The sequence below is a fragment of the Canis lupus genome, chromosome 38 (assembly GCF_011100685.1).
Source record: "Canis lupus familiaris isolate Mischka breed German Shepherd chromosome 38, alternate assembly UU_Cfam_GSD_1.0, whole genome shotgun sequence".
In the NCBI taxonomy this organism is placed as follows: Eukaryota; Metazoa; Chordata; class Mammalia; order Carnivora; family Canidae; genus Canis; species Canis lupus.
Genome location: NC_049259.1, coordinates 6,513,808 through 6,527,082, shown reverse-complemented (window position 1 = coordinate 6,527,082; position 13,275 = coordinate 6,513,808). Strand labels below are relative to the sequence as shown.

Genomic DNA, 13,275 nt, shown 5'->3' with positions numbered 1-13,275 from the left:
TAAAAGTGTTATGAATATTCTATGTAATTTATTGAATACTGTACTGAAGTATATATAAAATAGGATGGTTGGGTACAGAATAATTTTAAATGTATCAATTTATCATCCTGGTGATTACACAGCTGACTGATTGCTGTGGCTTACTACCCCTGTCATGCATCATGAGAGAGCATCGTACCACATACTTACCACTAGCCTGAGATAAGATCATAATTTGAAGTACAAAGTATTCTACAGAATGCATTATCACTTTCATACCATTGTGAAGTTGAAAAATTCTGAGACTGTTACAAGTTAGGACCATCTGTACTTTAAAGATGTTAATTATATCACTGTCTTCTCAGTTGCATTGTTGCCTGTCATCCTTATTTTCTTAATTTTTAAAATTTTGTAATGATATGTGTCCTTTTTTTCCTCTGAGTACTTTAAAAGTTTTCTCTATTAAAGTTTTTGAGCTGTTTAATTGTCACATAATGTGGCCTTTTCTTCTTGGTTCTTGTGCTTGAAGTCCATTGAGCTTTTTGAGGGAATTTTTGTGTTCATAATTTTTATTGAACTTAGAAGGTTTTTAGCTTTGTTTCTTAAAATCTTTTTTCTTTCCTTTTGGGGGGGGGGTGGTTTCCCCTATTCATTTGGATACTTTCCAAAATAGCCCTGTTTGCTATTTTGCCTAGTGTCATTCACTAATATTCTCTAATTATGTTTGTGATGTATTTATAGTCACCAGCATTATATATTTTTTTAATCTGTGCAAGTTGGTTAAATATATAATCCATGTCACTATTTAATTTGTTGAGCATGTGGAATAGAGTTATAATTATTTTAATTTCTTTGTTTGCTAATCCTGCATCTTTATCCGTTTATAATTGGTTTTGATTTAGATTTCTCCTCTTTCCCACTCATTTTCCTGTGTCTTTACATACATACCTATGATCTTGAGGTACTAGATATTTTGCATTTTACCATACTGAGTGCTAGGTATTTTTATAGTTTTCTAAATTTTCTTTAGTTTTGTTTCTGGAATGTAGTAACATCACTTGGAAATAGTTTATTCCTTTTGTGTCTCGACTTAAGGTTTGTTATTTGAGCAGCACTAAGTTTGGATAATTATTCTTTGTCCATTGCCTACACAAAACCATTCGGAGTACTCTACTTACTGCCCCATGGATGTGAGGTTTTCAGTTTGGCTGGTGGGAACAAGAACTTTTCTTCATCCTCTGTGAGCCCTAGGCATTGTTCCCTCTAATCCTGTTGGATAGTTTCTATCCCCAGCTCTTGTTTCCTCATACTCCTGTGCTAATCTGTATTCTCCTTGAATACTCAATGGGCACCTTCATTGCAGCTCTTGTCAGGTACTTGGGCCTATCAATTTCAGCCACCTTGGTTTGCTGGACTCTCAGCTCCATTTCTCAAATTAGGTAGTTTTGCCTGGATTCTCCTCCCTATACCATTTTGAAAACTTAAAAAGTAGCAAACTGCAGCATTCATAGGGCTCACTTTATCTGGTTTTCCATTGTCAGTGATTATGGTCTTTCATTGCTTGATACCAGGTATTTAGTAAGCTGCTGTTTTATGTATTTTAACTGGTTGGTTTAAAGCAGGAGGGTTAATCCAGTCCTGGCTACTTCATTTAAGCTGGAAGTAAAACTCCCATGATTGAAAGTCCAATTCATGTTTGATTATAATTTAGAAAAGTATTTGAGTTTAAGTTATGCTGGTATGCTTTAGATCTTAAGGAAAAATTGCATAGCCTTATATAAAATGAGTCAAATACTAGATGCATATTGAGCATCTGCTATAAAGTACTTTCATACCTTATTAATAAATTAGTATACTAATACTACCATATTTAAATCTGCAGGAATTCCTGTCCTTTTTCCAGGTGTTGTTTAAACGTATTTCAAGATTATCCTCTTGTGATTAGAGTAATAGTTTTGTCAACTGTTAAGGTACCCAGACCCTGTCTCTTATTCTCACTTTGTGAAAAATGACACTAAACTAACCATCTTAATGGAATGTATACTTTGCGTTGTCTTTTTTTTATAGTTCTCAAAGCATAGCCCCTGTTTGCTATTTTGCCTGGTATTTGAAAATCAAGAAAAGAAAAAGAAAACTGCAAAATATAGCTTAATCTTTCAGATAGTAAATAGAATATATGTTGATGTGGCATATAAAACTCTCTGTCACCTATAGAATGGGTATTATATATAATGACATACAGGTTTGAAACCTTGAAATAAATTTCAAGGCAAAGCTAAATTTTAAATTCTTACAGAATGAGTTTTTCACATACACAAGGTGGTGTGTGCTTTTGTATTTACAATTTGTATGTATAGAGAGGCATTGGCAAATTAAAGTCTGAGAAAATGTTAAGGAAAACAGCTATATTAATAGGTTCTGCCTTTTGCGGGGGAAGTGATGAACACAAGTGAGGATTTTTGTTGTATTGATCCTTCTAAGAAGTTACTGATTTGCTCATGGAGTAATATTTCTACATGGACTCTTGATAGATCTTAGATGATTATTAAATGCCTAAGTATGTAAGTTTTAGATAAGAAGAAATCTTAATTATTGCCATGTAAAGCATATTTACCAAGAACTTATAAACGTAACAAAATATGATGTGCTCAAGAGATCCTTGCTATAAAAATTTTAAAAAAAGAATTTGCTTTCAGGTCTTTGTCTGAAGCTATGTCAGTGGAAAAAATTGCTGCAATCAAAGCCAAAATTATGGCTAAGAAAAGATCCACCATCAAGACTGACTTAGATGATGATATAACTGCCCTTAAACAGAGAAGTTTTGTGGATGCTGAGGTAGATGTGACACGGGATATTGTCAGCAGAGAGAGAGTGTGGAGGACACGAACAACTATCTTACAGAGCACAGGAAAGGTAATTGAAGTATTTCATTCATCAGAGTGATCATGTGTATCTAATCTGTGGTTGGTTATAGAATTGGCTAAAATTTACTATTAGTAGCAATTTTCAAGTTTTATCTCGGAAAGATCAATAATAACGTAGATTTTTAAGTGGCCATATTTACCATTCTATTCTAGTATTTAGGGCTCTTGGTCACCAAAAAAGCTGATGAAAATGACTGAATTACAGTGCAAGCCCCTTGATTGATATCTCATTTGTAAATCCAACAAATAGCCCAGTTTTCTTGTTGATTAGATTTCTGCTTTAACCTAATGAGCAGGGACTATTGATGGCCAGCTGTGTGGTAATTAATACTGTTATTAGTTTTTTCCCCACAAAGTAGAAACTTATGAAAATTAGCAGTCATTTATTTCTGTATTTTTATACATTATATCCTGTTGTGTGGATATAACAGTATTCATTTATTTTTTATTAATGGCATTTGGTAGTTTTTTTTTTATTTTGTAGGAGTGTGGGATTTTTTTTTCTCTACCTTTTTTCCTCCTTTCCTCCCTCTGTGTGTCCTTCCCTTTCTATTTACAGTTAGAAATAATGCATTAAAAAACATCTTTGTACATGTACCTTTGTGCATTTATGTGTATACAAGAAAAGAAGATTAACTCCTAGAAGCAAATTTCTGGTTAAAGGAGATGTATACTTTAAATTTTTAAGGACAGAAATTGAAAGATACTGGATGTTTGGTATCTTAATGCATCTCCAAAAAGATTGCTTTGATTGTTTGATTGACATATTTTCATCTTTCTCTCCCTCACCTCCCAATTTTCTCTTAAATGTTAATTCTCCATTGATGCACATTTGTCAATATGTTTTCGTAAAAGAGTTTGTAGAAGTGTGTGAGGTTACCAATGAAAGCAAAATTTGATGTTGGTCATTTGGCAAGTCAAGGTAAATTTACTATGCTGCATTAGTAGGAATTAGGTTACTCTAAAAGAGTGTATGAAGGAAAGAATTTTCGTCCTTTTGTACTTTGACATATTTTATAAAGTCGAGATTAGGAATCATTCCCCAGAGCTTAGAATAATAGGGAAATCTGAGAATATAAATAAATTTCAGGTTTCTTATTTACAGTAATATGTTGATACTCATTTTCACTGTATAATATGGGTAATAGTTGAATATTGCAACCTGCCTATGTTCTACTAATGTTCATGATAATAGCCAAAAAAATTGAATGTTATAGTGAAGGAATAATAAAACATAGGTGCTGTGCTCCATCTTACTTTTAGACCAAACATTAAATTTTCCAAAAACTGCAATGAACAATTTTCTTTGAGCTCTAGGTGGCAGGGTTTTACCATCATTTCAAAACTTAGTGCTCTAATTTAATTTAGTGTTGTTGCCATCACGTTACAATTTAAGGAATAGACTAATAGTTTAAAAATTGTTTGGTAGCTAGGTTTGCTTCTTTGAGCATTAACATTTTTAAAAATCAGAAGCAACTATTTTGATAGTCTTTCTGTATACCATTTTCACCCTCTGAACACTAAAAAACCTCTTGGTGGGCACCTGGGTGGCTCAGTGGTTGAGCTTCTGCCTTTGGCTCAGGTTGGGATCCCAGAGTCCCAGGATTGAGTCCTGCATCAGGCTCCCTTCATGAGCCTGCTTCTCCCTCTGCCTATGTCTCTGCCTCTCTCTCTGTGTCTCTCATGAATAAAGAAATAAAGTCTTTATTAAAAAAAAGAAAAGTGACTTTGCATTTGTCACTGTGTTGATGTTTATTTAAAAAGAATTATTTTTTACTGTGTTGACTTTTGCACTGCTGGTGCAGAAGCAGTGTTTGGTTAACTGCTGGTATCTTGGCATGAATCAAGTTTTTAAAAATACTTCACAATTTCAAAATCTTTTAAAAGTGTACATTGACTCCTAACAAGAAGTATTTCAAAGCTTTGCACATCTCTCATAAATTTTAGCAGTCTGAGATTAGCACTGGAGTTTATTATACCTAGAAGATATAGTAATTGATTTCTTTAAGAATTAAGCCTCTCTTGACAACAACTCTATTTAATTTTTATATCAGACTTAATTCCCATTCTGCATTTGAATAGATCAGAATATGAATATATTTATAGCCAATTAAACAGTTTAAGTAAAATGAATAATAGTGTGTTTATAATATTTACTTTAGAGATCAAGTTTTTAGTAGTAGTTCGATTTTTATTTTGGTGTATAGTAAAAAAAAAAAACACCTCAATGATGTAGTAGGGAAGAAGTTATAGGAAGAAAACAGTCTGAAATGGTTTAGTAAGTAAACCTAATTGCCTTGAATATTTAATTTTAAGTGGGCTAATTAAAATCCGTTTATATTTTAGAATTTTTCCAAGAATATTTTTGCAATTCTTCAGTCTGTAAAAGCTAGAGAAGAAGGGCGTGCACCTGAACAGCGACCAGCACCAAATGCAGCACCTGTGGTAAGAATGTTTCACTGCTTGTATATTAATTTTAATGAAAATGACTCTTATTTTTCAGTATTGTAATTTTGAAAACATCTTAAAGTTTTCAGATTGGTAGCTTTTAAACCTTTTGCTGCTGCTTCAGTATTCTTGAACTATGTGAGAATTTTCCACACCATTAAAATTGATTCCATGAGATCTCACCGCACACAAGTTAGAATGGCTGTTATCAAAGACAGAAAGTAAGTGTTGGCAGGAATGTGGAACAAAAGGAACCCTTGTGCACTCTTGGTGGGACTGTAAATTGGCATAGCCACTAGGAAAAACACCCTGTAAGTTCCTCAAAAAATTAAAAATAGAACTGCTGCATGAACCAGCAATTCTGCTTCTGGGTATTTATTTGAAGAAAATGCAAACACTAACTTGAAAAGATATATGCACCTTCATGTTCATTGCAGCATTATTTACAGTAGCCAAGATATGGAAACAAGTTTCCATTGAGCAATGAATGGATAAAGAAACTGTGGTATATACACACAAATGTTCAGCCATAAAAATAGAATGTAATCATGACTTTTGTGACAACATAGATGGACCTTGAGGGCATTATGCTAAGTGAGGTAAGTTAGAGAAAGACATACCTTGTGATGCCATTTATATGTGGAATCTAAAAACAAAATAATCTTACAGTTACAGAGGACTGATTGATTGGTGGTTGCTAGGGGTGGGAGTGGGTAGGAAGTGTGAGAAATAGATGAAGCGGGTCAAAAGACAAACCAACATCAATAATTTTAAAAACCTCAAGCAGCCAAAACAAAAAGTTACTTCAGCAATAATTCTTACTGGAGACATACTTGGGTTAGAATCTGAAAGGAGTAAATTAGGAAAAGCCCTCTGGATAGTTGTAAAGTAACAGGCCTATTTATTGTTGCTTGGGAGAATCATTACCATTGTTAGAGATATAAATCCCTATTACAGTCCACTTTGGGGCTTTTTTTGAAGTCATTGGTATCTGTGACTTCCTGGTGTATGTATTGTGTTTCTCCTGGTCACAGATCATTTGGTTCTTTTGTCGTTCCTTAGATTAAGCCATTTGGAGAGTTGACTGCCTCACTCATTGATTTGCCACTTAGGACCCCTTCAAAGTAAATTTCATGTATGGCATATGCCCTATGTTTAAATTCAAGCATGTCCTCCAGTTTTGTTGAAAATCCTAGCTAGTTTCATGATTCTACAAAGGAAAAAAATGCAAATAAAATTTTTTTTATGTTACATAAAATTTTCTGTAAGTATATTAAAATTTGAAAGAGCACTAATTCAGTCTTTGTAAGATCTAGTAGTATTTAATTTTTTAGAGGTAATGGACTTTTATTGGTATTCAGATTAATACTTGAGTTGACTTTCCAGCAAGTACTTAAGTGCCTATGATTTTCAGGCAGTGTGCTGACAAAAATGCAAGCGATACCTGCCCTCTGTAAGCTTAAGGTCTAGTAGGACATAGAGATGAGTAAAAAATAAAAAATGTAGTGAAACAAATGCTGTGATGGTAAAACACAGAGTGCTTATAATGATGAATTGGTTGATGTTTTGAATAGCAATTGGTAGGAAACTTACGTATGACCCTAAACAGTTAAACCACTGTCCTTGTGATTGAGTTTTCTCTGTATTTTCATAATCATTAATATACATAAAAATTTTAATTTTGGCATTTAACTATAGAAGTGTATACCTAGTGACAGTCTTGAATTAACTGTCTTTTATCTGGGTTAATACTTAATGGTAGCATGCTGTTATAACACAATGAAAAGTATTTTAATCTTTTTTAATACTGTGAATTTCCCAAGCAATTTTGGGAATATTCTTTAAATATGCTGTTTTAGATTACTATAGACTGAATTTTAGATAAAGCATTTGTGAATTAAGTTTATATCTATGGATTGACAACTTACTCTAAGTATTTTAACAAATAACACCTTTATTAACTTTAGTCTTATCTCGTACATTTATAGTGAGTTTGTTATATTTATTTAAGGATTAATAACAATTTGGAGAATAATTTAGTTAAAAGGCTCTAAAATGTCAATTCAGTAAGCCTTGAATTAGGGTTTTTTTTGTTAAAAACAGTTCATAATTGGGGTTTACTATTTCATGAAGACATTTAAATAATAATAAAATTATTAAGCACACCTATTTTATTTCTGCAGTTTGTAAGAGCCTTGCATTTTGCCATGATACAAGTTTACCTTGGAGTCCTTTGCCTTTTTCCTTGATAGCAATGGTAATTTTCTACCAGTAAACAATGTCTTGAAAATAAGTATCAAATGACTCCCCACTATGTCTTACTGGCTATTGTAAGAAAAAAGCTTAGAAAATATTACACTTATATTGATTTTTATTCTGAGTTTTATATAACAATTTAAAATATTAACATTTAGCTCATAATTAATTTTTCTACAGGATCCCACGTTGCGTACCAAACAGCCTATCCCAGCTGCCTACAACAGATATGACCAGGAGAGATTCAAAGGAAAAGAAGGCAGGTTACTTAATTTTTATATTCCCCTTACTATAGTGCTGCTGAATGTGAGAGGTAATGGGACCTAATATTTATGAGCAGGTGTTGGCAAACATCTGCAAGCCAAATCTGGCCCATTACATATTATAAATAAACTTTTGCTAGAACACAGTGGCATTCATTTGTGTATTATCTATGGTTCTTGGTGCTGTGACAGCAGTGTTGAATTGTGACAGAGATCGTGCAGCCTGTAGAGCCTTAAAATATTATCTGGACTTTCACAGAATAAGTTTGCCATCCCCTGTGGATGCCTGGGAAGGCTCATTCAGTTCAGTGTCTGATTCTTGATTTCGGCTTAGGGCATACATGATCTCAGAGTTGTGAGATTGAGCCCCACGTTGGGCTCTCAGTGGGTGCGGATCTACTTGGAATTCTCTCTTCCTCTTCCTCTCTTCCCCACCATGTGCGAATATGAGAGCACACTCCCTCCCCGCCCCTGTCCCCTTATTGCCAGCCCCTGGTTAACTGCATGGGTTCTGTATCCAGATTGCCTATGTCACAGTTACTTGTGTGAATTTTAGTAAATTACTTCTACTGCATTCTGTTTGAATTTCCTCTTGTGTTATATTGCAATACTAGTAATAGTAATAGTATCTATCTTTTAAGCTTCCTTGTGAGGATTAAGCCAGTAAGTGTCTAGGGATACCTAGATGGCTCAGGGCATGATCCTGGAGTTCAGAGATGGAGTCCCACATCGGGCTCCCTGAGGGGAGCCTGCTTCTCCCTCTGCCTATGTCTCTGCCTCACTCTCTCTGTCTCTCATGAATAAGTAAATAAAATCTTTAAAAAACAAAACTAGTATGTGTCTAGAATAGTGACTGGTATATAATAAGCTATCTATAAATATTTTGTTATTGATATTCTGCTCAGAAGTTTAGACTGGAGATTCTGTATATCAAATCATGTTTCTGTAATTGTTAATGTATACATTGAGAACTTGGGAAGCATAGATTTTAGTTAACTATGAGGGCTTATTTTGCAATAGCCTACTTGGTGTATTGCCTAATGCAATAGTGAACCATTTCCATGGTAGTGTGGTAGTTAGTGAAGTGGCACTAATTGTAATTTCTCTTGGGATCTTCATTTATCTTGATTTGTGAGAAAAATGAGGTAGAAGCAACTGGAACTTTACCTTTTCTGTTTTCTTCCTGCATAATCTGAAATCTCCATTTAAATATTATTAAAGGATATATTGCTTCTATACAGTGAATTTTGTGTGCTGACTTCATTTACTGCTTAACGGCATGTACTGTGAATACATGCTGTAGAAATATAGTGGTTCATTCTTTTATTCACTGCAGTGTTTTTCCTGTGGAATGAATTTTGTTAAGTAGGGTTGGTATATTACAGCCCATGGACCAAATCTGATCCTCTGTGGGCCAAATCAGGCCATGCCCAGTTGTTTACATATTTTGTTTATCTTTTGCAATGTACCTGCAAAATTCAGTAGTTGTGATAGAGACATAGAGCTTGCAATGTGAAAACTACTTAATGTAAGTCCCTTTACAGAAAGGCATTTTGAGACTGTTCTGGAACCTTTATCATTATTTACAGCATTGCTTTTCTACAAATTATGTAACTTATGCCTATGATTGTAATTTTGAAACATATTTTAAGGCCTTCTCATAACACTGGAAGCTTTTAGTGCTACTGTAATTGAGCATTAAAAGTAAATAATTGAGAGAGGTTATAAAGTGTTTATTCCCAAAATATTAAAACTTTTGAACACAATTGTAGAATTAGTATTTTTTTAAAAGATTTTATTTATTTATTCATGAGAGACACAGAGAAGACAGACAGAGAGAGAGAGAGAGAGAGGTAGAGACATAGGCAGAGGGAGAAGCAGGCTCCGTGCAGGGAGCCTGATGTGGGACTCAATCCCGGGACTCTGGGGTCACACCCTGAGCCGAAGGCAGACACTCAACCCCTGAGTCACCCAGGCATCCCTGTAGAACTAGTATTAATCAACTTCTACACAAAGGCCTTCCTGGCATATACTGAATATATTTTGGGACTAGTATCCCTTTTAAAATTTTTATCTTCATAGGTATGTCATTTAACGTTATATGTATAGCATATTTGATTGTTTTTTTATACTACTAAACTGTCAGATTATAACACAGATTATTACTTTAGGTTTACCATTGATTGCAAAATACATAAAATCTAATATCAGATCCCCTTTCTTTGTAGAAACGGAAGGTTTCAAAATCGACACTATGGGCACCTACCATGGTATGACACTGAAATCTGTAACGGTAAGTCACTTCGACTACAGAGATTCTTTTGTTCCAGACATTTTATGTGAGTAGCAGATGTTGAAGAAAATTTTTATTCTCCATTATTTTCTCTTTCAAATGTTTATCTTTAAGGACTAATTGTGCTGATAGATCTGTACGGTGATTATTTGATTTGTGGATATCCTTTTTTTTTTTTTTTTTTGGCTTACCTGTGTTGAGTGTGTGTAAATAAAAGCTGTTTTGATTAACTTCCAAGTAGGATGGTTGTTACCTGGGTAGGGTATTTAATGCCAGTGAGGAGTTACAGAGGTCCAAATGGGGAGAATTGTTTTCCACAGTATTTTATGTTCTTTAAAATGTAATGCCTTATGCTCTTTAAAAAACAAACAGGTTGTAATGGTTGATGTGATACTTAACAAAGTGCATGCTTGCCAGAATCAACTACTTAGATGTCCACAATTTTAAACCTTTATCTCACTTTTAGCAGACTTACTTTGTATTTTTTTTTAACGCCCTAAAAGTGGTAATTTCTGGATGTTCTGACGAGGCTGTATTTAACACTTAATTTTTGTTTTGTCAGTAATAGATAGGACTTGGTGATGTAGGGAAGGAATTCTGTTAACCTTGTTTTGAGTATTTATATTACAGATTATTAGTGTACTTTAAAATACTACGTATATGTATTAGAGTACCTATATTAAAGCTAATACCAAACTTACTTTGTCTTTGTTTATAAATCATCAGATCTTTGAGGACTCAGTATGACATGGAATCATCATATATTTGCTGTGATTTCTCAGAATTAAGATATATCTTGTCATGCTTTCCAGAGCAGATAGCAAATAAATATGGAGAATCTGATATTAAAAGTTGATCTTTTTTTTCTTTTCCTGGACTTCAAATTGGAATTATTAGATATTTTGCTAATGCACTTGTTTTTAAGTTGTCATCAGATTTGTTTTTGTATGATTGAATTGTATCATCAATTCACATAACAAGTACTTATTGAGCATTTGTGTCAGCCCCTGTTCTAGTCACTGGGACTATAGCTATGAATAAGACAAACAGGGCTTTTTGTAGAGAGAGTAGTCAGAGAGGCATCTCTGAGCAGGTGACTGTTGAGCACACACCTTGTAGAAAAGCATTCTATGAAAGACTGCTCAAGGGGCAAGATTGAGTCCCAGTGGAGTAACAGTATGAAGGCATATGTCTCCATAGCATAGTGAATGAGGGGAGGGTGGTAAAAGAGTAGATACACTCATCTTATGAGATCTGCCCAGTTCTTCCTGACTTCAAAATGTAGCTCATGGCTATAAGATTTAACTTTAATTTTTAAAAGATTCATTTACTGACATTTTCTTGGGAATAGAACTTGCCTCCTGGCCATTCCCTAAGTGAATTATTTTGAAACTGCTATCTTTGTTGTTATCTTTATCTTTATCTTATTGTTGTTATCTTTAGGTGTAACCATCAGGGTAAGTTTTTTTTTGTCTTTGTGGTCATTGTTCTTTTAACTTTTGTCTCATCTGAAATGCAGTGAAATGGGTTTCATTACTGAGCTTCTATGCAAATAGTAAAATCAGTGATAGTTTTTATAGTGATGCTTTTTTAAAATCCAAGGACAGCTTCTTAGTTAAACTGTAAGAGAATGATACGGCTCTGCTTCCTCCTTAGATTTTGCTTCTAAATATACTTAAAGGCGAATTTAAACAAATTTATGGTGTTTGTTTTTACAGAAATAATCACATAAAGACATTGTGTAGAAATGGAGCAGAAAGACTAAAAATGGGTTAATTGTTGGTTCTTTCCATATTTTAATATCTTTTTTGAATATCTGTACTGTTTGTGACCTGATTCATTTTAGCAGTTGTTAGAGAATACATGCAGAGTTTTGAACTTGAAAGCTTTGAAGTTGCTCTGATAATTGTTTATTTTTACTTGAATCTCAAGCTTATGCTTCCAGTGCAGTGTTTTTCTTTGCCTTTTTTTCGTTTAGAATTATTACCTAATATTTATGAGTCTATGAGTTTCACCAACTTTCTTTCTGTCTTACTCTCCAATGAAGAAAATTTCTCTTGTGATATCCACTCAGACGCACACTAGGCTTTTATATGTTAAAGGCTTTGTTGCACAGATCTGACTTCCTTTCTAGTTTACATATGAGCTCATTTTAGCTACCACTGTTTTTCAGGGGTTTGACATGTTTGGTTGATCTACATAATTACTAAAATTAGTACCAGCCTGTAATAGGATTGGTTTATATATCTTTTAAGTTCAAGACACCAGAGTCTTGTTAGATATCAGACTAAATCAATATGTGCAGATGGCTAGAAAATTTTTATGTAATTGATTTTTTTGTCTTCATTTGTTAGAAAGGAGTATGTGTTTTGATGGTATTTCATAAGAATCACAAGTTATTGAAATTTATAAAAAAGGCTCTGGCAAGGTATTAAATAATATTTGTCGATATTTTATGAAGACAATAATTTATAGAAATTCATGATAAGAATAGAAGCCCAGGTATCTTTAAAGTTACAAGTTTGTATACTTGAGTCTGGTTAACTTTTGAATTAGGCCAAGAAATATAGTGGCATAAGACATGGATGTTGGAGTTACTAAAGGGCTTTTCTGAGTTCGTAACTTTCACCAAAATGTGTTAGTTGGGTTGTATAATGTTTAAGAAATTTTGTGGTATAGGAATTTATTTTTAATATCTGAATGTCTAAATTGGAAGACAAGAGTATGCACTTCCCAGGCTTGTTTGCCCCCTAGTGTTTACTCCTTTCTTTCCTCCTTTTGAGAACATGGGAAAGAACTATAATTGTGTAGAATCAGTTTAAGTGAAACTATCCTAGCAGTTACGGGTTGGGAGTAGAAACCATTTCGTTTGGGGATACTAGAATGTATTTGCATGGATTCCTTCTGTGAAAGGTGCCATCGTAAACTAAGAAAGTGCCACTTGACAGTGCTTTTCATTATATAGAAAATAAGAGGAGATGATGAAGACTATTCTTTGTTGGCAAAAAACTTATCTGTGGTTCCACTGGAGAAGGAATAAAAAGATATGATCACAGTTCACTCTTCTTGTTTGTGAAGATTCGGTAATTGAATTGAGAACTAATTCATTTTA

General features: G+C 33.7%; 1 protein-coding gene across 1 annotated transcript in view; it reads left to right on the top strand.

Annotated features, from left to right (window-relative positions):
- CDC73 (cell division cycle 73) overlaps positions 1-13,275 on the top strand; it is a 112,116-nt gene that overhangs the window by 20,864 nt on the left and 77,977 nt on the right. Inside the window, exons 7-10 of the mRNA NM_001081507.1 lie at positions 2,676-2,892; positions 5,250-5,348; positions 7,788-7,866; positions 10,099-10,163. Of these exons, the coding sequence (NP_001074976.1) occupies positions 2,676-2,892; positions 5,250-5,348; positions 7,788-7,866; positions 10,099-10,163 (460 nt within the window). The remainder of the gene's footprint in view (positions 1-2,675; positions 2,893-5,249; positions 5,349-7,787; positions 7,867-10,098; positions 10,164-13,275) is intronic.